Source organism: Ranitomeya variabilis, chromosome 7 (assembly GCF_051348905.1).
Source record: "Ranitomeya variabilis isolate aRanVar5 chromosome 7, aRanVar5.hap1, whole genome shotgun sequence".
NCBI classification, from domain to species: domain Eukaryota; kingdom Metazoa; phylum Chordata; class Amphibia; order Anura; family Dendrobatidae; genus Ranitomeya; species Ranitomeya variabilis.
This window is the reverse complement of record NC_135238.1, coordinates 22,548,377-22,576,197: the sequence shown is the minus strand read 5'-3', so window position 1 is coordinate 22,576,197 and position 27,821 is coordinate 22,548,377. Positions and strand designations below refer to the sequence as shown.

Below are 27,821 nucleotides of genomic sequence, written 5' to 3'. Positions count from 1 at the left end.
GCATTGTAGGGAGGTCATACAGGAACATGAAGGCCACACACTACTGAGAATCATTTCCTCTGAAGTTGGATCAGCCTGTAATTTGATTTTCCATTTTGATTTTGGTGTATCATTCCAAGTCCAGACCTCAATGGAATATTAATTTTGATTTATATTATTTATTGTTATGATATCTAGGATGTGGGATTTTAGTCTTCCCTTTATTTTTTTGAGCAGTGTAAATCTGTCTTCAGTGAGCTCCCCCTAGTGGTGACTGCAGGCAGCAAGAAGTTTTTCCGAACTGGAAATCTCTGCACAATCCAAAGCCATGTTTGTTCAGGTAGACTGGCCTACACCAAGAAGGCGTGAAAATAGAGAACGTACTCCATCACGGGGATTTGTGAACAGTTTGGCGACGGTAATAAAACAAGACACAGACATCACCGTCATTTCGATTTTATTGGAAATGAATCGCTGCTCCTATAATACAATATTTAAAAAGTGTAGAAAAAAAAACGGCTCGACATGTGATGGGGGGGGTGAAGCCGCGATGTCACGGGGTGAGGCGTACCTGGAGGGTCACCGCTGGGAAGTAGAGGTGGGGATCGGCACCAGATCCTCCGTGCTGGCTGCTTCACTATACATGACCCGTCTACAGGAGTGTGAGAATTAGTGTTCAAGAGCCCCTAAAATAAGAGTTTCAGTCCTTAGGGTGCAATGTCCTGGTGTGACTTTTATTTACTAGTAATTCATTTTTCCAAACGGGGGATATTTATTTGCCCCCTTAGGATCTCTATAGAGTGAGCCAGTTTTTGTGAAGGTGAAGACGACGTCTTAAGCACCGGCCTCGTCTACCGTCAATTCTAAAAGAATTGTAAAAATCTACATTATGTACAGTGACGAGCGCGGGATATAATAACCGATGGGGCGACCTGTGTGCACTCATACAAAACCGTAAAAACAGCTGTAACTAATAAAAAAGAGAGTTTGTATAAGATCCTCCCTCCCCACCGACCCTTACAATGGTACAAACAGGAGGTACTACAAGGCTCAGCATGCCGCCAGCTAATTTTACAAGAGCTGGTTGGTCAAACCTTTTACATTTCCCATACTCCGGGATCCATCATGGATTGGATCCGATTGCAAGGCACAATCTCTGATCACCCCGCTACATCCGGAGGGGCAGACCTGACAACTGCCCTGGGGGTCACAGCGGTTGTCACTGCTTTTCCTCCCCACATCGAAAGTATTGCTCTCCCAGTTCGGGCACAGGACCCAAGAAGGTGCTAAATATATGGATAGATGGCACTTAAAAAGTACAAATCATTTACAAAAATGTATATATATATATTTGGGGCTGTTACCTATAGGGGTCCGGGTCCTGAGACCCCTACCGATCGGTCAAAACACTCCTCCTGCCTGAGCGGTGCACAGAGCAGCGTATGTACCCAAGTCTATGGGTCTGTACATCACTCTGTGCGCGGCTCATGCAGGGGTTGCACACTTCACAGCAATCGATGGGGGTCTCAAACCTGGACCGCCATTGGATCAGTAGCACATAACAGCCCCTTTAATATATAAAACATTTTTTGTAAATGATAGTTACCCTTTAAAAGGAGCAGAAGGCAGGTTTATTATGTGAGATCGCAGCGACTCCACACATTCAATTAATGGGGTCTATAAAGGGGGTCTTTATCAGTTTGTTTTTTTTTTAAATTGGGTTAAGGGCAGGAATTGGCCTCTAATAATAAAAAAAAAAAATAATAAACGATTAAAATCCCACCTTGCCAGCTCACCCTTTCGCTAATGATTTTACATGTATCATTCTTTTGACCGCTGCTGCCAATCCTTAGCTGCAGAAGTCACGCTGGCATGTACAGGACCTGACCACTAATTGGCTTTAGGGGGGTCACGTAAGTGATGGTTGTGCTGTCCTCACTAGTAAACTGGAGAAGACCACCGCAGCGGAGGCACAGGATGTGGCTAGATATTTAATGCTGACTTTATACCATTTCCTACCTTTGACCCCTTTTTGAAGACAGATCGTGGACTGTATACAACAATGATAATCCTAATTTCAGAGGATCGCGCCCCGTCCTCGTGTGTCACATGATATTGTCACGAGGGGCACGGTGCCCAGGGAAAACCTGTATGGGTGTCGTATTGCAACCGAGGCCGCTATATATTCTGGACATTGGAACGACCCATGAAGATAATTAATTTCAATGACAATACCCTCTTCTCATGATCCTGTAAGTCTATTGTCCTCATCACAAAAACACTCCTGCCCCGCTTAGATGGGGCTGCGGGCACAGCTGGGGGTGATTGGCTTTACCAGCGCACAGTCGCCTTTAGTTCCTGTATTATTATGGTGCCCGAGCTCTGAACTGGTAGTGAGAACAATCCAGTAGCAAGAACGGAATAGGGGGTCCAGGTGCCTTAAAGTGTCTACTAAACAAATTGTTATCAAAAAGTCAGATGTCCGTGGCAATAAAGGGAAGGCTGGCAGAGGAGACTTGGCCGCGGTCCAGGCTATAACTGGAGGTGGTTTGGTCTCCATTAGCAGGTCCAGACCTAAGGAGACAGAAAGAATGAGTCAATCAATAGGGAACCTACGGAAAGTGGGAGCAGTTGTCAGGAGCAGTATGATTTATGACTAAAGGGGTATTACGGGGCTGGAAATACCCCAACCTCCGCCTAACCCAAGTGAATGTTTTATTAGCGAATTCAGAAGTAAAGTGACCGTAGTGGGCACGGACAAACCCCCACCACTTCTACCAAAATCGCCATGGTAGCCAAGCCAGTGTTTCTGTGCATGCAATGATGCCACCCAGTGGCTCTTAGACAGCAGTGCACAAAGTAATTGTCAGAACTTACCTTTACTGTACTGTCTACGGCACCCGAAAACAGACGTCCTCGCGAGACGGCCAATGCAGTCACACTGCCCTGATGTCTCAGCAATGTCTGTGTGCAAATCATGTTATCCATACTCCAGACCTGAAGGAAGAAGAGGATCTACAGTCACAGGCATGACACTGGATCAGATAAGTCTTCTTCTGCCTGACTGTGACCGGACCAGGGTGTTCCCAACAGAGACATCTAAGTTAAGCATCAAAATAGTGGGGGTGGCACTGATGTCCAAGCCACCTCCATTATCAGGGGTGTATGATACTTCTCCGAAAGTAAGGAGCATATGGTGGCCACCAAACCTGAAGACCTAAGTAAGCAGGTTTAGGGAAGCAGATGTCTTAACCGTGGGAGCCAAGACATTTTTGGATAATGCTTTAAAAAAACAAAAGTCACGTACCCGTAAGGACCTGTCATAGGAGGCACTGAAAACCTTAGTTTGGTCAGGAGTGGAGATGACGGCCAAAGCGTACACCGTGCCAACGTGTCCGGTTAATGTACGAACTTGCTCCTTGGTTTCAATGTCCCAGACCTGGAGAAGACAAGGAGACATGGTAATAATGCGATTCTGTTCAAGATGGCGGATGAGGAGCGCGATCTCAGACCTGTGGCTTTTCCAGCCGCTATGACTTTTCCGATGGCTGGAGAATCATAGGTCGGAGCCTTCGCTTATATTTACTTCTCTAGAGTAATACATTAAGTTTTCTACTCACGTGGATGAGATTTTCATACGTCCCGCACACTATGTGGTGGTTAGTGACGGCGATGGAGTAAACGCTTCCTCCGGACGTCTGCAGGACGTGGACGCACTCCAAGGTCCTGATGTCCCAGATCTGCCGATGGCGACACAAATGCTCTTAGGTTACATTTATGTCTTTCTCCTATTCTGAAAAAACAGGTGCAGGGTGCGGCGGCGGCCATTGCAAGGGCTGAAGCATGATTGCGATTCCCAGTGTCATAGTTCTCGCATCCCACAACCCAGAATTTCAGACTCGACTTTTGCTAGAAAGAAGGAGATTAGGGACCTGTTTTGTCACCAATCTGATGCTTCCCTATATGTCAGCCCCAGACTGGTGATCGCTGCTCTTTAAGTCTTGCACTAGGCAGAAAATAGCACTAACTTTCCTCAGCGTGTCCCTTTAACCTTAAGACCCCCGAGAAGAAGATTGACTGTAAACTGCTTCTATTCTGTCTTCTGTTTTGCTCGGAAAGTGCTGGGAGGAGACCAGAAGAGGCAGCAATGCCACCAGCTTTGCTAGATCTTGTGATTGCCATGGCTGAGGTGTATGAGAGGGTGGTTATGGGGTCAATATACCCCTGTATTTCTGACTATACCCTCATCATCACACATCCTACACTCGCTCACCTTTATGGTCTGGTAGGACCCGCTGTACAAGTAGTTCTGTGAGGCCACGAGCGCACGGACCCAGTGGTTAAGGCCGGTCAGCTCCTTCTTCAGCTTTAAATCCGTAACCACAATGTCCCAAACCTGCACAGACGGGAAGAAACATGGAGTAACATCTCGTCCTCTGGTCAAGGAAATAAATGGTTGGAATAAGACCCCCCCAATTGTGTGAGATAATAAAGAAATATATCAGACTCGAGCCCGGACCCTCCATAGCGGTGTAGTCAGCCTCCATGGGGGTACATTACTGATTCTACCATCCGGGGGATTAGCAGGAAACCCGCAGTGAGGGGCACGGACCTTGATGGCTTTCAGGGAGCCGCTGAAGAGCATGTTGTGCGAGGACACGAGGGTGCACACCGGGTTGTCATGTGCTCGGATGGTGTTCACTTTCATGAGTGTTGGGATGTCCCACACCTGGAGGAAGAGACACTCAGGGTTATAACAGACCGTCCCGTCCTCCATCACTCCTCCGTCGGTCATACTCACTATTATAGTGCAGTCTGCGGAGCCGCTGTACAACTTGCTTCTGTGGAACAGAAAGGCGATAATGTCAGAGGATGCTGGGAGTTGTAGTTTGGCAATGACACAGATCTGGGCTCGGGTAATAATGTGTCACAATTAGATGTTTGTTTTTTTTTCTTACCCTTGAATACACAGGGCCAGTACGATGCCGTCGTGCCCCTCCAGGGTTTTTTGGCACTTGTAGGTTGTGCAGGTGTCCCACACCTAGAAGGAGAGGGGAGAGTAAAGAAGGGGACGGAGAGCAGGACGCAGGCAGAAAATATGGGAGATTCGCCGATTACCTTTATGGTTTTGTCGGAGGAGCCACTGAACAGCAGATCTCCTATGGAGTAGACGCACAAACACCACACGGGGCCTTGGTGCCCCACGAAGGTGCCCTTACACTTAAATATCTGCTGGGGGTCGTACGCTGCAGATGAGAAGAAGGAGGACATCAGTCACGGCAGCAGGTTAGCGACAGTCTGGTGTCTGGACGTCTGCTACTTACAGCCAAGTATTCCCATGTTCAGCCGAGCATTGATGTGTGAGAGTTCATCCTGTAACAGAGGGACGCGGTGAGCGATGCCGTGCTGCTTGGCAGGGGGGCACTTACTTTCTAATGTATGCTCTGCTCACGTTCAGCATTGAGGCGTCTCTGCGGAACTCCATCAAGTCTTCGCTCAGCTTGCTTTGGTTCTCGTCCAAGACGTCTGTGAAGGAAAAAAAAAATGCCATCCAGGAGCAAGAAAAACAGCAGCAAATGGCTGACAACAGAGAACACTAGACGACAGAGACAGTGCTGCATCTATTGTATGCATCTGGATTGTATCAAACCAGTAAAAGCAGCAAATAAACTACAACTCCCAGCATGATCAAACAGTCAGCAGCTATGCAATGGTTAGCAACCTGCAACAATCCCCAGCTATTGTGACACTACAACTCCCAGCATCGCCTGACAGCGTAGTATCCAGCTGCTAGATCAGGAGTCTGCAACATTCCAGCTGTTGTGACACTACAACTCCCAGCATCGCCTGACAGCGTAATCCAGCTGCTAGAGCAGGAGTCTGCAACATTCCATCTATTGTGAAACTACAACTCCCAGCAAGCTCCAACAGTCAGGTCTGCTGCAGCTAAAGCAAGGGGATCAGCAACCTGCAACACTCCAGCTGTTCTGAGACTGCAACTCCCATCATGGCCTGACAAGTAGAGATGGGCGAACTGAACAGTAAAGTTCGGGGTCCATATCGAATACCTACTATTTGGGCACAGACCCTGAACACTGACTTCACCAGGAAGGCTGTGTTACTGTTCGGGTTCAGCCCCCCGCACACCGGGTGTTTGTCACACTGTTGTATGTATGACAGGGCGGCAAACACAGCTACTGATTGGCGCTGAAATCATTACTATCGGTCAGACAGATAGCCGCGGTTCTCACGCTGTCAGATGACAGCGTTAACCTTAAGCTATGATTGGAGGTAAGAAGTTTACCTCTGGTCACTGGCGTTGGCTGATGGGTCTACCACTCCCACTACCACTCTACTGTCGCGGCTGAGTATTCGCCACCGCTCTAAATAATAAAAAAAACGGCGTGGGTTCCCCTGTATTTCTGATAACCAGCCAGGCAAAACTCACAGCTGAAAGCTGCAACCCTCAGCTGTCAGCAAGGCTGGTTATCCAGAATAGAGGGGTCCCCACGCTGTTTTATTTAAATAAATAATTAAGAAACAGCTTGGGGTCCCCTCTAGTTTTGATAACCAGCCAACCTAAAGCAGACAGATGGTATTCTCAGGTTGGTAAGGGGCCATGGATATTGACCCCACCAGCCTAAAAATAGCAGCCCACAGCTGTTCAGAAAAGGTACATCTATTAGATGCACCAATTCTGGCGCTTTGCCCGGCATTTCACCCTTGCGCTGAAGCGGTGGCAAGTGGAGTTCATATTTGTGGGGTTGATGTCACCTTTGTATTGTCAGGTGAAATCAAGCCCACGGATTACTAATAGCGAGGCATCTATAAGACACCTATCCATTACTAATCCTATAACTATATGGTAAATAAACACACAGCAAGAATAAAGTATTTTATTTGAAATAAAAAAAAACACACTTTTACTTTTTTATTTAAAATAACAAACACAATTATACTCATCTAACGCCTAATTCCACTGAAGCCCTCATCTCCTATAATAAACAAAAATACTCCCCTGTCCGTAGTTCTGTCTCACACCGTAATCCATGTCTGGGGATAGTTTTCAACCTGGACAGTGCCAAGATGCGACCATCCAGGCTGAGAACCACTGAGGAATGAGTTGCTGCGAGCGCAGTCTCAGTGTCTAGCGGTGAAGTCATCAAGGTTATGGATGTATGAGGGATGGATGGTTGAGGGCTGTATGGTTAAAGGCTGGATGGATGAGGGATGGATAATTTGATGAAGGATGGATGGACGGATGGATGAGAGATGGCTGGACGAGGGATAGATGGTTTAATGAGGGATGGATGAGGGATGGATAGATGAGGGATGGATGGATGAGGAATGGATGGATGAGGAATGGATGGATGGATGGATGGATGGATGGATGAGGGATGGTTGGAATCCATAGTGTCCCACGCCGTAAACCATCTGTGCGACTTGTGCTTTTCAGCATGAATGATGGCATTGAGCGAGCAGGCCCTTGTTGTTTTTTTGCAGGAGACGTTGGCTTCACTGGAATTAGGCATTAGGTGAGTATAACTGTGTTTGTTATTTTTAAATAAAAGAGTAAAAGTGTGTTTTTTTTATTTCAAATAAAAGACTTTATACTTGCTGTGTGTTTATTTACCATACAACTATAGGATTAGTCATGGATAGTTGTCTTATAGAGGCTTCTCCATTACTAAGCCATGGGCTTGATGTCACCTGTCAATACAAAGGTGACATCAATCCCACTTGCCACTGCTACAGGGCAAGTAGGAAGAGCCAGACAAATAGATGCTTCTTTTTGAGCGGCTGTGGGCTATTTTTAGGCTGGGGGAAGCAATAACCATGGCCCCTTACCAGCCTGACAATACCAGCATCCAGCTATTTATTTAAATAATTAAAAAAAACGGCATGGGGACTCCTCTATTCTTGATAACCAGCCTTGCTGAAGATGACAGTTTTGTCTGGCTGGTTATCAAAAATACAGGGGAACCCACACCATTTTTTTTAATTTCAATTATTTACTTAGCCGCAGGCACCAGCTGATGAATACTCCTATCAGCCGCCGCCTGCACTTGCCGTTATTAGGGGCAGCAGGCATAGGCTGATGGGAATACTAGTCCCATCAGACGACGCCAGTGACTGGATGTAAACTTTTTAACTCCGATCATAGCTGCGGACTCACACTGTCATTTGATAGCATGGGAACAGCAGCTGTTTGACCACAGTAATAATTTTACCGCCGATCAGAGGGTGTGTTTGCCGCGCTGTCATGCACATGACAGTGTGGCAAACACTGGATGTTCAGGACATCCATTCAAGTGAATGGGGTCCGGGTACTGTTCTGGCACCCAAACTTTTTTTCTGTTTGGCTGAACCCGCCGGGCCTGAACATCCACTGACAAGCAGCTGTGATACCGCAGGTTGCAGAAATCTGTGCTAAAGGGATGGACTTGGACCATCTCTTACCAAACTTGAGCTCCAGGTTCTTCTCCAGCTGGTCAATCTTCTCTGACAGCTTTCCCAGCATGGAGCGGAGGAAGGCGATCTCCTGGTCCTTCTGGGTCATGACCACTTGCATTTCATGGAACCGGTCATCAGTCTGCTGGAGAAATTCCTTGAGACCCTCGAACTTACACGTCTCCAGATGTGTTTCGTACGTGTCCTGGTTCCCGATGAACGTGCACCTGGGTATGACAAGGAGGCCGCCGTTATCTCCATCATACAGGTCTGATCTGCAGAGCATTCGCCATCACGTCGCCGGCTGCCCCTATACAATCCCTCTACCTTGTACATATCCTGAACATACCCATACTTTGAATGAGGGCACTTTATGTGTTCACACTCCTTGAGGTGGGCTTCCAGGTTCATTTTCAGCAAAGGCGGGCAACTCGGGTTATTGGGACAACGCACCGGCCGATAGTCACAACTGCCTTCATGGTCCCTGCAAAAACAGAAGAGAAGCATAAGACATAAATCTTAAATCCAGACAGGTACCGTAAACTGTCAACTACAACTCCAATGATTGCGAACAGAGCTGAAAACTGTTGACCTTATGTAAACTAATCCGTACATCAAGCCTTCCAATAATTAAAGGGGTCCTTACTTTTTATTGAGGAGGAGTGCTGCGGCTTCTTTAGAGGAGGTCCTGATATTTAGGACAGGCCTTTAAAGAGGTTGTGCCGCCATACCAACCGATCTCCCATCCAGAAGATCAGTGATGAGTTGCGGATTGTTGGAAGTCTGACCTGCAATATTCTCAAAATCTGAGCTCTGGTGTCCCCTGTTCACATGGAGCAATGGTCGAGTATGGGGGATGGCACACACGCTCAACCATTGCTCCATGCAAACAATAGACCCGTCTTTTGAGACAGGTGCAAGTCCCAGACATTAGAACTTATAGTCGGACCCCCACTAATCTCTTTCCTCTGCACACAGTGGAATTGGTGGGGTTTCAGCAGACGGAACCCAGAACAGAACACTTACTTTCTGGCACTTAGTTTGATGGTGAAGGGGCAGCCATGGGGGTCCACTTCATACGTCGTCGGCTTCCCGTTGGCGAAGGGGCGGCAGCCGTATTTACAATGGATGAAGAGCTCTCCTATCTGCTCGGCGACGGCGATGTTATTCACCACCACCGTTAATTTGGCATTATCCACAGGGCACTTATCTGGTGAGAGGAAACAGAGGCATTAAGGCAAGAAATCCGCACAAAATCAAAAACATTTTAACTACATTTTTCTTTTAATTCCTTTATGGGATTCTTATTTTATACTACACTTTACATATGGTTATGTGCTGCCGACATATTTGATTTACAGGTCCCCATAGCATTTTCTTGATTGTCGCCATTGATCGCTCGTCCAATCACATAGTGACCCAAGTAAAAGGGACGGAGAGGTTACAGAGCCCCCCAGCGATCAGTATAAATTGTGGCAATATTCCCCCTTTAATATTATATAGTAAAAGAAGACTCTACCTACCAGATGTTAAGGCGCACCTCCTGCAAAACGTATGCTGTGGAGCAAAGGAGAGAAGAGTCAGCGGCCGTCATTCAGCGGGCTCCCCTAGCACATATACGGACATTATAACTTACAGCCGGCCGCTGCGGCTTTATCAATCCGCTAATCCTGTGCGGTCACATAATCCATATAGGACGGGAGAGGATTAACCTATATATTTACCATCCAGCCAATGACTGTGATATTAAAAGCGCCACCTAGTGGCCTAATGAAGAGGCGAGCAGGGAAGGAGACAGTAATATAGCGATAGTGCTGTATACCGAGATCAGGCAGAGTATTACACCACATGTGCAGGTCGTCTCCAGCCACCAGAGCAGATCTGACCCATCGAGGCTTGGGGTCCGATTGTGTCCAGGGGGATCTGGTGAGATCAGAGCGGGGATGGGGCTGTGCAATGTTACGTGTAACATCCACATGATGAAGGTTCCCAGCAGGACATTGCCCATCGCACGGCATCCGCCATCTTGTCGTTTTCCCAGGTAAGTGACGCACAAGCACCGTCCGTCCACATGATGGAGGACAGGATTCATCAGTCCCGACGCCTTCTACCATTCCTGCTGGTCCAGGTCTGAAGCTCATGTGCACGGTGTAGGTGGTGGACAGGGGTCATCATGGGCGCTATGACCGGTCTGCAGATATAAAGCTGCGATGCTCTGCGTGTCCTGACACTTCTCTATCAGAGACAGAAGGCACTTTTTTTTTTTAAATTAAGGCTGCAGTATCTCTTCTAAAGGATCAGAAAGGACAGGTCAGGCTTCACTCCACACTTCCATCCATTAACTCTGAGTTCCCATGATTTACTCCTGGTTCAGGCTAACTGGCAAACTTTTAATAGATACTAATCAGTATATACCGATAACACCCCACAGGACCTGCCGTATAGCGGGAACACCCCACAGGACCTGCCGTATACAGGGAACACCCCACAGGACCTGCCGTATACAGGGAACACCCCAAAAGACCTGCCGTATACCGGGAACACCCCACAAAACCTGCCGTATACCGGGAACACCCCACAAGACCTGCTGTATTCCGGGAACACCTCACAAGACCCGCCGTATACCGGGAACACCCCACAAGACCTGCCGTATTCTGGGAACACCCCACAGGACCTGCCATATACCAGGAACACCCCACAAGACCTGCCGTATACTGGGAACACCCCACAGGACCTGCCGTATACTGGGAACACCCCAAAAGACCTGCCGTATACCGGGAACACCCCACAAAACCTGCCGTATACCGGGAGCACCCCACAAGACCCATTGTATACTGGGAACACCCCACAAGACCTGCCGTATACCGGGAACACCCCACAAGACATGCCGTATACCGGGAACACCCCCACAAGACATGCCGTATACCGGGAACACCCCCACAAGACATGCCGTATACCGGGACCACCCCACAAGACCTGCTGTATTCCGGAAACACCTCACAAGACCCGCCGTATACCGGGAACACCCCACAAGACCTGCCGTATTCTGGGAACACCCCACAGGACCTGCCATATACCAGGAACACCCCAAAAGACCTGCCGTATACCGGGAACACCCCACAAAACCTGCCGTATACCGGGAGCACCCCACAAGACCTGCCGTATACCGGGAACACCCCACAAGACATGCCGTATACCGGGAACACCCCCACAAGACATGCCGTATACCGGGAACACCCCCACAAGACATGCCGTATACCGGGACCACCCCACAAGACCTGCTGTATTCCGGAAACACCTCACAAGACCCGCCGTATACCGGGAACACCCCACAAGACCTGCCGTATTCTGGGAACACCCCACAGGACCTGCCATATACCAGGAACACCCCACAAGACCTGCCGTATACTGGGAACACCCCACAGGACCTGCCGTATACTGGGAACACCCCAAAAGACCTGCCGTATACCGGGAACACCCCACAAAACCTGCCGTATACCGGGAGCACCCCACAAGACCTGCCGTATACCGGGAACACCCCACAAGACATGCCGTATACCGGGAACACCCCCACAAGACATGCCGTATACCGGGAACACCCCCACAAGACATGCCGTATACCGGGACCACCCCACAAGACCTGCTGTATTCCGGAAACACCTCACAAGACCCGCCGTATACCGGGAACACCCCACAAGACCTGCCGTATTCCGGGAACACCCCACAGGACCTGCCGTATTCCGGGAACACCCCACAGGACCTGCCATATACTGGGAACACCCCACAAGACCTGCCGTATACAGGGAACACCCCACAGGACCTGCCGTATACAGGGAACACCCAACAAGACCTGCCGTATACCGGGAACACCCCACAAGTCAAGACCTGCTGTATTCCGGGAACACCCCACAGGACCTGCCGTATTCCGGGAACACCCCACAAGACCTGCTGTATTCCGGGAACACCCCACAGGACCTGCTGTATTCCGGGAACACCCCACAAGACCTATATCACGTCCGATCACTATATACGCTGTATTCGTGCACGTGTGACATCTCGCTCCCATTTCTTGGCACTTCCTCATCTTCTGATTTCCTCTTTTCGCTTCCCTCTTCCATCACTTCTACATTTGGAGGGTCTCGTCTTGGCGCTGGCTGTGCAGGATGCGTGACTCTGGTACTTTCCCTGTGTTTTCTGGCCTCTGACGGTCCCCGGAGCCGCGGCCTGAGATAACGCAGTCTCCCTGCCCCCTTCCTGTGCCGGCTGTTAAGCAATACTGGGCAAGCAACGCGCAGGCTTCCTGCAGCAAGACTTTCCACGGCTTGGCCAGAGATGCTGCTGCTCGGAGGTTTCCGGGGGGAGGGCGGCTGAGAGCTGACCTTTACCAGAGGAATTGCAAATGTTGATCCATTAAAGGGACACTAACCTTCCCTGTGTCTCATTTTATATTGCCATTTATTGTCCTCTGTTATCAGCCATGACTGTAGCGTCCTTCCCTGGCGTCTGGACACATGTGACTTCCTCCAGATATGACGGGTGATGTGAGAAGTCCTTTTACTCCATGTTCCTGGCAGGCGCTGAGAACAGATGTAGCTACAGGTGCGCAGAGTCGCCTCCGGCCAAGAAGCGCCGCCGCCTGCCAAGTGAAGCGCTGCCGCCCGCTACGTCGCTGCTGCCAAAACCCAAGTCCATCAACAAGTGTCTTATCCCGCAGATATTCACAGTGCAACCTCAAGGATTGCAATGAAGGATGCAACTACTACCCCCAACAGATACTTGCTGTCACCATACAGGGACGGATCAGCCAGTCATGCCATAGATATCATTTGCACTCTCTCTGCTTGCTGTCAGGCATCAGTCTTACGCTGAGATGCTCACGGCCGATAGGCTTCGTTCAATGTATCAGAAGCTGCACAATTCCCTGATACACTGTACCAGACCTACAGCTGCGTGAGCAGGGCAAAGATCAGACTGACAGCAAGCAGAGATAGGGAAATATAGTGGAACGTGTAGGAGAAAAAACTGCAGAACTTTCCGACAGGCAAAATGTACGCTTGATCCCTTTAAGGGGGATTCTGTTCTTCTGGGTGGTCACTTACCCCACACGTGGTAATAACTGGGTCTTTAAAGACGCTGCAGCACAACTGACAGCAAAGCTTCACGGAGGGCTGCTCCGCAAACACCAGAGGGTCCTGTATGGACACAGAAGAAAACCGTCATGCTTTACCCTGCTGCTTCCCTCCAAAGTCATCCACACTGGCAAAGGTATCTGTGATAAGAATACTGCAGCCTTGTATTTCCCTCCTGGAAATGTATTAATAAACTGGTAATTAATCACAGTGTCGGAACGCGACATAGCGGACGGTAACAGTCAGTCGCCGATTCATCCAGACACTTCCAGGAGGAAGAACAGAGAAAAAGCACAAAGCAAAATAAAGTGAGGACTCGGCATGGAGAAGCGCCGGCTCCTGTAAGATTTTCCCACTTACCGGTTCTTCCTCTTCTTCATGGAGTGAGAATGTGGAGCGCAAGGGCATGTTGGACTCGGAGTGCAGGGAGCGGACAGATATGGCCGAGTCCGACCGCCGGGAGGTGCTGATCGGAGGCTGCAGAGAGGAGAAACGATGCAACCATGAGTGCTGGGACGGGTCTGTGCCCGCAGAGCTCCACTATGCGCCCGTCATCCTCAGCCGCGCGCTCACATTTTCGGATTAGGTGGACGCTCCCTCTGGCGGGATCTGAGCTGATCTCGGGGTGTCGGCGGTATTTGCCCGCATTGCCGGGACGAGCGAGGCTCCGCACACCCTATAGATCAGTGGCCGCTCCGCACTCGCTCCTGGCAGCGCTGCTCACACTGTATATGCAGACACTTCCTCCAATTCAATTCAGCCAGCTCGGCCGCTTCCTGCTGGAGAGGTGAGGAGGCCGAGGAAGGAGGGGGGAGGCCAGAGGGGAACATATATTGGGAATGATATTCCCTTCACGAGGGTTTAACTCCTTTGTGCTTGTTTATATGTGCACGGTGCCGATGGCATCTTATCGGATGACCATGCCGGGAGGATTTCCATTATGTATGAAGATGGATGACATGTCCACCATATTGGTGGTCCGGACGTGTGCACTGCATTCTAGAAGTAAATTCAGAGATTGTATAAGTAGAGAAAGATTGGACATGTTGGATTTCAGCATGTCCAATCTTTTCATTATACACGTCATGAGAGCACATTTATGGAAGTGGAGCGTGCATGTGTACAAGGAGGGGTCAGTAGGAGTAGCTGGGAAAACCTGTAGGCAGATGACCCTCTAATGTGTGCAGGGGGCCCATGTGATGATATTGGGAAGAGAAGGATCGGGCATGTTGGATTTCAACATGTCCAAACTTTTCATTATACATATGTCTTGAGAACACATGTATGCTTGGCAAAGCAGAGCGTGCATGTGTACAAGGAGGGGTCAGTAGGAGTAGTTGGGGAATGCAGGAGCAGCGGACCATCTAATGAGTATGGGGAATCGGGCATGTTGGATTTCAGCATGTCCAATCTATTCATTATACAGGTGTCTGACAGTGGCTTACTGCCAGTGAGAACACATGTATGCTCAGATGAGTCGAGTGTGCATATGTCAGTAGGAATAGTTGTGGCCCCATGTGAGGACATAGGGAGAAGGATTAGACATGTTGGATTTCAGCATGTCCAATCCTTGAGAACACATGTATGCTCAGCTAAGCAGAGTGTGCACATGTACGAGGGTGGTCAGTAAGAGCAGTTGGAGCAGCTGACCATCTACTGTTTGGGGCCCCATGTGATGATATTTGGGAGAGAAGGATCAGACATGTTGGATTTCAGCATGTCCGATTCTTTCAATTTACAAGACAAGTGTCTGGCTTACAAGTCTCTCTCTGTTGAGCGTGCATATATGTGGGGGGATCGGTAAGAACAGCTAGGGGAAGCAGGACTGCTATTTAAGAGGAACACCTTCAGATAGGCCTTCGGGCCCCAGACACAAATCGTGAGGGTGGGCTTACCACTTACCATGACATCGTCATCATCTCGAGGTGAGAAGGTTAAGGTGCTGGATGAGGAGGGCGTCCTGCGGTGCTGCTTGAAGGTGTTGGTACCGTCGGCTGGGGACAACACACAGGAGATGAAGATTAACTCTATTTTTGCATTATTCTAAAAAAAAAAAAAAAAGCCAAAAATACAAGAGGACGGCCGGAGGGTCTCAGCATTACCTTTAGTGATGGTGGTCACCGCTGTGAAAGCCGGGCCGAATGTGGTCTCCATTCTGGTCTAGGAGAAATGACAAAATGATAAGATTGTGTCTAAGGAAAGGGGAAAGAAGAGGAGAAACAGACAGAGAGGAAAGAGGAGGGAGAACGGAGGAGGAAAGAAGAAACAGAGCAGGAAATAGTGGGCAGAAAAGGCCGGTACCCCGCTGGTATCGTCTGGTTGTACGTTTGTGGCACCAGGTGAAAAATGATTGAATCTTGGATTCTTACTCGAGGTCATAATCTACAGCGACATCTCTGCACGAAACCAGAGCCGTCTGCGGAGGAAAGAGAGGACACGTCACCAGAAGAGAAAGAAACGAGCGCAGGCCTAAGTGGTCAACAGGGGGCAGTATTATAGTAGTTATATTCCTGTACATAGGGGCAGTATTATAGTAGTTATATTCTTGTACATAGGGGGCAGTATTATAGTAGTTATATTCTTGTACATAGGAGCAGTATTACAGTAGTTATATTCTTGTACATAGGGGCAGTATTATAGTAGTTATATTCTTGTACATAGGGGCAGTATTATAGTAGTTATATTCTTGTACATAGGGGCAGTATTATAGTGGTTATATTCTTGTACATAGGAGCAGTATTACAGTAGTTATATTCCTGTACATAGGGGCAGTATTATAGTAGTTATATTCTTGTAGATAGGGGCAGTATTATAGTAGTTATATTCTTGTAGATAGGGGCAGTATTATAGTAGTTATATTCTTGTACATAGGGGCAGTATTATAATAGTTATATTCTTGTACATAGGGGCAGTATTATAGTAATTATATTCTTGTAGATAGGGGCAGTATTATAGTAGTTATATCCTTGTACATAGGGGCAGTATTATAGTAGTTATATTCTTGTACATAGGGGCAGTATTATAGTAATTATATTCTTGTACATAGGGGCAGTATTATAGTAGTTATATTCTTGTAGATAGGGGCAGTATTATAGTAGTTATATTCTTGTAGATAGGGGCAGTATTATAGTAGTTATATTCTTGTACATAGGGGCAGTATTATAATAGTTATATTCTTGTACATAGGGGCAGTATTATAGTAATTATATTCTTGTAGATAGGGGCAGTATTATAGTAGTTATATCCTTGTACATAGGGGCAGTATTATAGTAGTTATATTCTTGTACATAGGGGCAGTATTATAGTAATTATATTCTTGTACATAGGGGCAGTATTATAGTAGTTATATTCTTGTACATAGGGGCAGTATTATAGTAGTTATATTCTTGTAGATAGGGGCAGTATTATAGTAGTTATATTCTTGTAGATAGGGGCAGTATTATAGTAGTTATATTCTTGTACATAGGGGCAGTATTATAGTAGTTATATTCTTGTACATAGGGGCAGTATTATAGTAATTATATTCTTGTACATAGGGGCAGTATTATAATAGTTATATTCTTGTACATAGGGGCAGTATTATAGTAATTATATTCTTGTAGATAGGGGCAGTATTATAGTAGTTATATTCTTGTACATAGGGGCAGTATTATAGTAGTTATATTCTTGTACATAGGGGCAGTATTATAGTAATTATATTCTTGTACATAGGGGCAGTATTATAATAGTTATATTCTTGTACATAGGGGCAGTATTATAGTAATTATATTCTTGTAGATAGGGGCAGTATTATAGTAGTTATATCCTTGTACATAGGGGCAGTATTATAGTAGTTATATTCTTGTACATAGGGGCAGTATTATAGTAATTATATTCTTGTACATAGGGGCAGTATTATAGTAGTTATATTCTTGTACATAGGGGCAGTATTATAGTAGTTATATTCTTGTAGATAGGGGCAGTATTATAGTAGTTATATTCTTGTAGATAGGGGCAGTATTATAGTAGTTATATTCTTGTACATAGGGGCAGTATTATAGTAGTTATATTCTTGTACATAGGGGCAGTATTATAGTAATTATATTCTTGTACATAGGGGCAGTATTATAGTAGTTATATTCTTGTACATAGGGGCAGTATTATAGTAGTTATATTCCTGTACATAGGGGCAGTATTATAGTAGTTATATTCTTGTACATAGGGGCAGTATTATAGTAATTATATTCTTGTACATAGGGGCAGTATTATAGTAGTTATATTCTTGTACATAGGGGCAGTATTATAGTAGTTATATTCTTGTACATAGGGGCAGTATTATAGTAGTTATATTCTTGTAGATAGGGGCAGTATTATAGTAGTTATATTCTTGTACATAGGGGCAGTATTATAGTAGTTATATTCTTGTACATAGGGGCAGTATTATAATTATATTCTTGTACATAGGGGCAGTATTATAGTAGTTATATTCTTGTACATAGGGGCAGTATTATAGTAGTTATATTCCTGTACATAGGGGCAGTATTATAGTAGTTATATTCTTGTACATAGGGGCAGTATTATAGTAGTTATATTCTTGTACATAGGAGCAGTATTATAGTAGTTATATTCTTGTACATAGGGGCAGTATTATAGTAGTTATATTCTTGTAGATAGGGGCAGTATTATAGTAGTTATATTCTTGTACATAGGGGCAGTATTATAGTAGTTATATTCTTGTACATAGGGGCAGTATTATAGTAATTATATTCTTGTACATAGGGGCAGTATTATAGTAGTTATATTCTTGTACATAGGGGCAGTATTATAGTAGTTATATTCCTGTACATAGGGGCAGTATTATAGTAGTTATATTCTTGTACATAGGGGCAGTATTATAGTAGTTATATTCTTGTACATAGGAGCAGTATTATAGTAGTTATATTCTTGTACATAGGAGCAGTATTATAGTAGTTATATTCTTGTACATAGGAGCAGTATTATAGTAGTTATATTCTTGTAGATAGGGGCAGTATTATAGTAGTTATATTCTTGTACATAGGGGCAGTATTATTGTAATTATATTCTTGCACATAGGGGCAGTATTATAGTAGTTATATTCTTGTACATAGAGGCAGTATTATAGTAGTTATATTCTTGTACATAGAGGCAGTATTATAGTAGTTATATTCTTGTACATAGGAGCAGTATTATAGTAGTTATATTCTTGTACATAGGGGCAGTATTATAGTAGTTATATTCTTGTACATAGGAGCAGTATTATAGTACTTATATTCTTGTACATAGGGGCAGTATTATTGTAATTATATTCTTGCACATAGGGGCAGTATTATAGTAGTTATATTCTTGTACATAGGGGCAGTATTATAGTAGTTATATTCTTGTACATAGGAGCAGTATTATAGTAGTTATATTCTTGTACATAGGAGCAGTATTATAGTAGTTATATTCTTGTACATAGGAGCAGTATTATAGTAGTTATATTCTTGTACATAGGGGCAGTATTATTGTAATTATATTCTTGCACATAGGGGCAGTATTATAGTAGTTATATTCTTGTACATAGGGGGCAGCTTGCTTCTATTAAAGGCTCTTGGAAATATTTCACGTGGAGACGGTAGTAACAAACAATGGTTGTTTCCATGACACGACTGGAGACCATATCCGTGGATTTCCCAACCCTTAGTATACAGGGGTTTCTCACATACCATACGATTCACTGACGGGCTGACCGGTAACGCCTGCTGAGGTTTCCTAAAGTAATACTACACCCAGATTGTAATGAATGTGCCGTGTTCGGGCGCATAAATATAACAAAGCCCCCAAGACTCAGTGTGCCGCCATATGGTGCACGATATCTGCCAGGTGTGATGGACGTCACCTCGCACAGCCTTGTGGAGGTGCTGGACACTCCCTTTAATCTTCTACGGCACAGTATGGCGGTGTCCACTCTGCCACAGGTTTATCAATGCCGTGAGGTGCTGACAGCGTTTGTTACGGGCGGTCAGTGCTGTGAATGTGAGCAATGTGACGACGAGCGCAAGAGCGGGATCCCACTAATGATTAGGAAATAAGTAATCAGTACGAAAATAACAAGAGGAGCGTGAGTGTGACCCGCAGAATCGACCGCCGCTACCGTACCCGTAACTCACCGACACGAGCCCACCACGAATAATGCACAACCTGCGCAGGACAGGACAACAACCCGACCGTATACGCCTCCATATATGTACACTGTGTGCAGAATTATTAGGCAATTTGTATGTTGATCACATGATACTTCTTATACATGTCGTCCTACTCCAAGCTGTTCAGGCTTGAGAGCCAATTACCAATTAAGTAAATCAGGTGATTTGCATATCTGTAACGAGGAGGGGAGTTGTCTAATGACATCAAAACCCTATATAAGGTGTGCTTAATTATTAGGCAACTTCCTTTCGTTTGGCAAAATGGGTCAGAAGAGATTTGATGGGCTCTGAAAAGTCCAAAACTATGAGAAGTCTTGCAGATGGATGCAGGAGTCTTGAAATTGCCAAACTTTTGAAGCGTGATCACCGAACAATCAAGCGTTTCATGGCAAATAGCCAACAGGGTCGCACGAAGCGTGTTGGGCAAAAAAGGCGCAAAATAACTGCCCAAGAATTGAGGAAAGTCAAGCGTGAAGCTGCCAAGATGCCATTTGCCACCAGTGTTGCCATATTTCAGAGCTGCAACGTTACTGGAGTAACAAAAAGCACAAGGTGTGCGATACTCAGGGACATGGCCAAGGTAAGGAAGGCTGAAAAACGACCACCTGTGTACAAGAAACATAAGAGAAAACGTCAAGACTGGGCCAAGAAATATCTTAAGACTGACTTTTCAAAGGTTTTATGGACTGATGAAATGAGAGTGACTCTTGATGGGCCGGATGGATGGGCCAGAGGCTGGATCAGTAAAGGGCAGAGAGCTCCACTCCGACTCAGACGCCAGCAAGGTGAAGGTGGGGTACTGGTATGGGCTGGTATCATCAAAGATGAACTTGTGGGACCTTTTTGGGTTGAGGATGGAGTGAAGCTCAACTCCCAGACCTACTGCCAGTTTCTGGAAGACAACTTCTCCAAGCAGTGGTACAGGAAGGAGTCGGTATCGTTCAAGAAAAACATGATTTCCATGCAGGACAATGCTCCATCACATGCCTCCAACTACTCCACAGCGTGGCTGGCCAGTAAAGGTCTCAAAGAAGAACAAATAATGACATGGCCCCCTTGTTCACCTGATCTGAACCCCATAGAGAACTGTGGTCATAAGATGTGAGATCTACAGGGAGGGAAAACAGTCCACCTCTCGGAGCAGTGTCTGGAGGCTGTGGTGGCTGCTGCACGCAATGTTCATCGTAAACAGATCAAGCAGCTGACAGAATCTATGGATGGAGGCTGCCGAGTGTCATCATAAAGAAAGGGGGCTATATTGGTCACTAATTTTTGGGGGGTTTTGTTTTGGCATGTCAGAAATGTTTATTTCTAAATCTTGTGCAGTTATATTGGTTTACCTGGTGAAAATAAACAAGTGAGATGGGAATATATTTGGTTTTTATTAAGTTGCCTAATAATTCTGCACAGTAATAGTTACCTGCACAAACAGATATCCTCCTAACGCTACTTTCACACTAGCGTCGTGCACTGCAACATGCCGACGCAACGACGCTAGCGTTGAAAGCGCCGCACAACGGGGGCAGCGGATACAGTTTTTCAACGCATCCACTGCCCCATTGTGAGGTGCGTGGAGGCGGGGGTGGAGTTCCGGCCGCACATGCGCGGTCGGAAATGGCGGACACGATGCACAAAAAAAGTTACATGTAGCGTTTTTTTGTGCCGACGGTCCGCCAAAACACGACGCATCCGTCGCAATGCGTCGCTAATACAAGTCAATGGAGAAAAAACGCATCCTGCAAGCACTTTTGCAGGATGAGTTTTTTCTCCAAAACGACGCATAGCGACGGAGGCCAAACGACGCTAGACGCTAGTGTGAAAGTAGCCTAAGATAGCCAAATCTAAAAAAAAAACCCGCCAACTTCCAAAAATAATAAGCTTTGATATTTATGAGTCTTTTGGGTTGATTGAGAACATAGTTGTTGATCAATAATAAAAATAATCCTATAAAATACAACTTGCCTAACAATTCTGCACAGTGTATATGCACCACATACAGCCCCCGTATGTATATGCACCGTATACAGCCCCCGTATGTATATACACCGCATACAGCCCCCCGTATGTATATACACCGCATACAGCCCCCCGTATGTATATGCACCGCATACAGCCCACGTATGTATATGCACCGTATACAGCCCCCGTATGTATATACACCGCATACAGCCCCCGTATGTATATACACCGCATACAGCCCCCCGTATGTATATGCACCGCATACAGCCCCCCGTATGTATATGCACCGTATACAGCCCCCCATATGTATATGCACCGCATACAGCCCCCGTATGTATATACACCGCATACAGCCCCCCGTATGTATATACACCGCATACAGCCCCCCGTATGTATATACACCGCATACAGCCCCCCGTATGTATATGCACCGCATACAGCCCCCCGTATGTATATGCACCGTATACAGCCCCCCGTATGTATATGCACCGTATACAGCCCCCGTATGTATATACACCGCATACAGCCCCCCGTATGTATATACACCGCATACAGCCCCCCGTATGTATATGCACCGCATACAGCCCCCGTATGTATATGCACCGTATACAGCCCCCGTATGTATATACACCGCATACAGCCCCCGTATGTATATACACCGCATACAGCCCCCCGTATGTATATGCACCGCATACAGCCCCCCGTATGTATATGCACCGTATACAGCCCCCCGTATGTATATGCACCGCATACAGCCCCCGTATGTATATACACCGCATACAGCCCCCGTATGTATATACACCGCATACAGCCCCCCGTATGTATATGCACCGCATACAGCCCCCCGTATGTATATGCACCGTATACAGCCCCCCGTATGTATATGCACCGCATACAGCCCCCGTATGTATATGCACCGCATACAGCCCCCGTATGTATATACACCGCATACAGCCCCCGTATTTATATGCACCGTATACAGCCCCCCGCATGTATATGCACCGCATACAACCCCCCCGTATGTATATGCACTGCATACAGCCCCCGTATGTATATACACCGCATACAGCCCCCGTATGTATATACACCGCATACAGCCCCCCGTATGTATATGCACCGCATACAGCCCCCCGTATGTATATGCACCGTATACAGCCCCCCGTATGTATATGCACCGCATACAGCCCCCGTATGTATATGCACCACATACAGCCCCCGTATGTATATACACCGTATACAGCCCCCCGTATGTATATGCACCGAATACAGCCCCCGTATGTATATGCACCGCATACAGCCCCGTATGTATATACACCAGATACAGCCCTGTATGTATACGCCAGATACAGAGAGAGATATATATATATATATATATATATATATATATATATATATATACACACACACACCACATACAGCCCCGTATGTATATGCACCGTATACAGCCCCCCCGTATGTATATGCACCGTATACAGCCCCCCATATGTATATGCACCGCATACAGCCCCCGTATGTATATACACCAGATACAGCCCCCATATATATATATATATATATATATATATATATATATATATATATATATATATATATATATAAATAAAACACATACAGCCCCGTATGTATATGCACCGTGTACAGCCCCCCCGTATGTATATGCACCGTATACAGCCCCCGTATGTATATGCACCGTATACAGCCCCCCGTATGTATATGCACCGTATACAGCCCCCCGTATGTATATGCACCATATACAGCCCCCCATATGTATATGCACCGTATACAGCCCCCCATATGTATATGCACCGTATACAGCCCCCCCGTATGTATATGCACCGTATACAGCCCCCCGTATGTATATGCACCGCATACAGCCCCCATATGTATATGCACTGCATACAGCCCCCGTATGTATATACACTGCATACAGCCCCCGTATGTATATACACCGCATACAGCCCCCGTATTTATATGCACCGTATACAGCCCCCCGCATGTATATGCACCGCATACAACCCCCCGTATGTATATACACCAGATACAGCCCTGTATGTATACGCCAGATACAGATATATATATATATATATATATATATATATATATACACACACACACACCACATACAGCCCCGTATGTATATGCACCGTATACAGCCCCCTGTATGTATATGCACTGTATACAGTCCCCATATGTATATACATCACATAAAACCCCCTATATGTATATACACCGCATACAGCCCCCCGTATGTACATGCACAGCGTTCACCCCCCGTATGTATACGGTATACACTGTGTATATAGACAGATACTTGCTGGAGGTTTTCCTCATTTCTTAGAGGCACCGGACATGAGCGACACATTCCAGTTATAGGGCAGAACCTCACAACACAGTACAGCCGGCTGGCAGTTTTGGTGCCATAATGTGCAGCACGGACACAATCACATCTGCTTTTTCTGGCGTAAGAACAATTAGGAATAATTCTGCTGACTGTGAGGCTGCCGTCACACTAGCAGTATTTGGTCAGGATTTTACATCAGTATCTGTAAGCCAAAACCAGGAGTGAAACAAATAGAGGAAAAGTATAATAGACACATCTGCACCACTTCTGCATTTATCACCCACTCCTGGTTTTGGCTTAAAAATACTGATGTAAAATACTGACCAAATCCTGCTAGTGTGACGGCAGCCTGAGAGGCCCGCGATTCCCGGCCGTGCCCTCCACGGCTCTGCTACATGTGCACCTCACCCCACAGCGCCGTCTCCCCTGCTCCGTACCTCGTCCTGTGCAGGAAGCTCCCTCTCTGCAGCGTCTGTGAGCGCAGAGCGCGGTGATGTTCACACACAGGCATGTGCAGAGGTGGGCGGCACATTATAAGAGTGGAAAGCCCCTGGCAGGAGCCGCCGCGCTCCATACACCGCCCCGAGCACCGGAGAGCGGGACGGGAGGCCGCGGGGCACAGGGAGCGGGGACTGCCCCATAACCAGTCACACATAACACCTTATAGCAGCTCATACAGCTTCTGCTATTTCTTACTGTATTATGAGGTTCTGCAGCAGCCGAGGTGTGTATTAAGAAGTTCTCCAGCAGCTGAGGTGTGTATTATGAGGTTCTGCAGCAGCCGAGGTGTGTATTAGGAGGTTCTCCAGCAGCTGAGGTGTGTATTATGAGGTTCTGCAGCAGCTGAGGTGTGTATTAGGAGGTTCTCCAGCAGCTGAGGTGTGTATTATGAGGTTCTGCAGCAGCTGAGGTGTGTATTAGGAGGTTCTCCAGCAGCTGAGGTGTGTATTATGAGGTTCTGCAGCAGCTGAGGTGTGTATTAGGAGGTTCTGCAGCAGCTGAGGTGTGTATTATGAGGTTCTGCAGCAGCTGAGGTGTGTATTAGGAGGTTTTGCAGCAGCTGAGGTGTGTATTATGATGGTCTCCAGCAGCTGAGCTGTGTATTATGAGGTTCTGCAGCAGCTGAGGTGCGTATTAAGATGTTCTCCAGCAGCTGAGGTGTGTATTATGAGGTTCTGCAGCAGCTGAGGTGTGTATTATGAGGTTCTGCAGCAGCTGAGGTGCGTATTAAGATGTTCTCCAGCAGCTGAGGTGTGTATTATGAGGTTCTGCAGCAGCTGGGGTTTGTATTACGAGGTTCTGCAGCAGCTGAGGTCTGTCTCTCTGCCACCTCTGATGCCGCCGTGTACCCAGCCTTATACCTGCACCGCACGGCACAAAGTATCAGGACAAAGTCATATGTCCGAGCTCCAATCATCTGTCCCGAAAAGACAAAGCGGGCAGTAGAGGAGCAGTTACCATAGCAACCAGACTCCACAGAGAACACAGCAGCGACCTGATTGGTTACCAGGAGTAACTTCCTCATCTTATGCTCCAGTATTGGTGCCTTTACCCCTCAGGTCCGGTCTCACCTCCGGCTGTGCAGCAACTTCTCACAGATGCCGCAAGTCCCCATTATAGTCTATGGTGCTGCAATGTCAGGTATTTACGGCAGCAGATATGACAGCGGCCAATACAAGTCTACGGGTCCATGTGAACACGTACAGCACAAGGATGGCAGCAGTCAGTAGTCCGTGTGCAGCCCGGGTCTGACATTGCAAAGTACAGGAGAAGATTTGGAATTTATTTTTCTTACACCATATCAGAAAAAAAACGGATGACACAAATGCAGCGGTATTATATGGATGTGTGAACAGGGTCCTAAGCCTGTACAGCCAATAGCATGACACCTCCTGTCACCCCCCTCCCCAACTGTAACCTCCAGTCCTCCTCCTGTCAGTGACTGTGTCTTTCCTCTCTCCCTCCTACTGTCAGTGACTGTGGCCTTCCTCTCTCCCTCCTCCTGTCAGTGACTGTGGCCTTCCTCTCCCTCCTCCTGTCAGTGACTGTGGCCTTCCTCTCCCTCCTCCTGTCAGTGACTGTGGCCTTCCTCTCCCTCCTCCTGTCAGTGACTGTGGCCTTCCTCTCCCTCCTCCTGTCAGTGACTGTGGCCTTCCTCCTCCTCCTGTCAGTGACTGTGGCCTTCCTCTCCCTCCTCCTGTCAGTGACTGTGGCCTTCCTCTCCCTCCCCCTGTCAGTGACTGTGGCCTTCCTCTCTTCCTCCTCCTGTCAGTGACTGTGGCCTTCCTCTCTCCCTCCTCCTGTCAGTGACTGTGGCCTTCCTCTCCCTCCTCCTGTCAGTGACTGTGGCCTTCCTCTCCCTCCTCCTGTCAGTGACTGTGGCCTTCCTCTCCCTCCTCCTGTCAGTGACTGTGGCCTTCCTCCTCCTGTCAGTGACTGTGGCCTTCCTCTCCCTCCTCCTGTCAGTGACTGTGGCCTTCCTCTCCCTCCTCCTGTCAGTGACTGTGGCCTTCCTCTCCCTCCTCCTGTCAGTGACTGTGGCCTTCCTCTCTTCCTCCTCCTGTCAGTGACTGTGGCCTTCCTCTCCCTCCTCCTGTCAGTGACTGTGGCCTTCCTCTCCCTCCTGTCAGTGACTGTGGCCTTCCTCTCCCTCCTCCTGTCAGTGACTGTGGCCTTCCTCTCCCTCCTCCTGTCAGTGACTGTGGCCTTCCTCTCTTCCTCTTCCTGTCAGTGACTGTGGCCTTCCTCTCTTCCTCTTCCTGTCAGTGACTGTGGCCTTCCTCTCCCTCCTCCTGTCAGTGACTGTGGCCTTCCTCTCCCTCCTGGCAGTGACTGTGGCCTTCCTCTCCCTCCTCCTGTCAGTGGCTGTGGCCTTCCTCTCCCTCCTCCTGTCAGTGGCTGTGGCCTTCCTCTCCCTCCTCCTGTCAGTGACTGTGGCCTTCCTCTCCCTCCTCCTGTCAGTGACTGTGGCCTTCCTCTCCCTCTTCCTGTCAGTGACTGTGGCCTTCCTCTCCCTCCTCCTGTCAGTGACTGTGGCCTTCCTCTCCCTCCTGTCAGTGACTGTGGCCTTCCTCTCCCTCCTCCTGTCAGTGACTGTGGCCTCCCTCTCTCCCTCCTCCTGTCAGTGACTGTGGCCTTCCTCTCCCTCCTCCTGTCAGTGACTGTGGCCTTCCTCTCCCTCCTCCTGTCAGTGGCTGTGGCCTTCCTCTCCCTCCTCCTGTCAGTGACTGTGGCCTTCCTCTCCCTCCTCCTGTCAGTGACTGTGGCCTCCCTCTCTCCCTCCTCCTGTCAGTGACTGTGGCCTTCCTCTCCCTCCTCCTGTCAGTGGCCTCCCTCTTCCCCTCCTCGTGTCACACAGTGCACCTCCTGCACTCTCCTCTACACATCATTACAATAATCGCGACATTCAGAGCGCAGTGATGGTGTCAGTGCACACAGCACCCCTGCCATACTCAGTCACGACATCGCTGTATACCAGGACCCCCTCTGTGCCCCAGGGACAAACCTTGGCCTCGCAGCTCCTCACATCGCCCCTCACCGTCTCCTCCATTACACTCACCAATCCGCAGACATGTTTTCCGGATTTCACTAACAGCACGACAGCCCCTCCCCGGCTCACACAGACACATTCCGGGAATTCCCATTCCACCATCAGCATTCTGGGAGCCGTAGTCCGCTAGGAATCACTAATGACCAGCGTCTCCACAAACTAAACTACAAATCCCGACAAAGCTCGCGACTCCAAAGCAATAGCCAATCAGGCGCTCGTTTTTTGTC

The 27,821-nt window shown here is 47.5% G+C and overlaps 1 protein-coding gene across 5 annotated transcripts; it reads right to left on the bottom strand.

Annotated features, from left to right (window-relative positions):
• Nucleotides 1-419: 419 nt before the first annotated feature.
• TRAF7 (TNF receptor associated factor 7) lies at nucleotides 420-27,821 on the bottom strand. Of its 5 annotated transcripts, none has more exons than XM_077274467.1 (21): nucleotides 27,604-27,821; nucleotides 15,929-15,975; nucleotides 15,662-15,719; nucleotides 15,462-15,553; nucleotides 13,920-14,036; nucleotides 13,530-13,622; nucleotides 9,954-9,987; nucleotides 9,457-9,640; nucleotides 8,780-8,914; nucleotides 8,440-8,657; nucleotides 5,432-5,505; nucleotides 5,304-5,352; nucleotides 5,098-5,225; nucleotides 4,938-5,020; nucleotides 4,781-4,820; nucleotides 4,592-4,708; nucleotides 4,253-4,375; nucleotides 3,600-3,719; nucleotides 3,287-3,418; nucleotides 2,857-2,976; nucleotides 420-2,553 (listed from the first exon to the last, which is right to left on the bottom strand). In XM_077274467.1, exons 3-21 carry the CDS (start codon nucleotides 15,711-15,713, stop codon nucleotides 2,539-2,541), a joined length of 1,926 nt encoding a protein of 641 aa, XP_077130582.1. In that variant the 5' UTR covers nucleotides 15,714-15,719; nucleotides 15,929-15,975; nucleotides 27,604-27,821; the 3' UTR covers nucleotides 420-2,538. The 5 variants fall into 5 exon arrangements, with proteins under 5 accessions (XP_077130582.1, XP_077130581.1, XP_077130579.1 ...); XM_077274466.1 differs by having other exon boundaries at nucleotides 8,786-8,914; nucleotides 15,861-15,975; nucleotides 27,604-27,706; XM_077274464.1 differs by having other exon boundaries at nucleotides 15,861-15,975; nucleotides 27,604-27,705.

Coding starts and splice junctions, on each gene's coding strand:
- TRAF7 (XM_077274464.1), bottom strand. CDS start 15,938: ATGACCTCGAGTAAGAATCCAAGATTCAATCATTTTTCACCTGGTGCC. Junction 13,623..13,919: donor ATGAAGAAGAGGAAGAACCG/GTAAGTGGGAAA, acceptor GTGTCCATACAG/GACCCTCTGGTGTTTGCGGA. Junction 5,021..5,097: donor CCTCCGACAAAACCATAAAG/GTAATCGGCGAA, acceptor CTCTCCTTCTAG/GTGTGGGACACCTGCACAAC.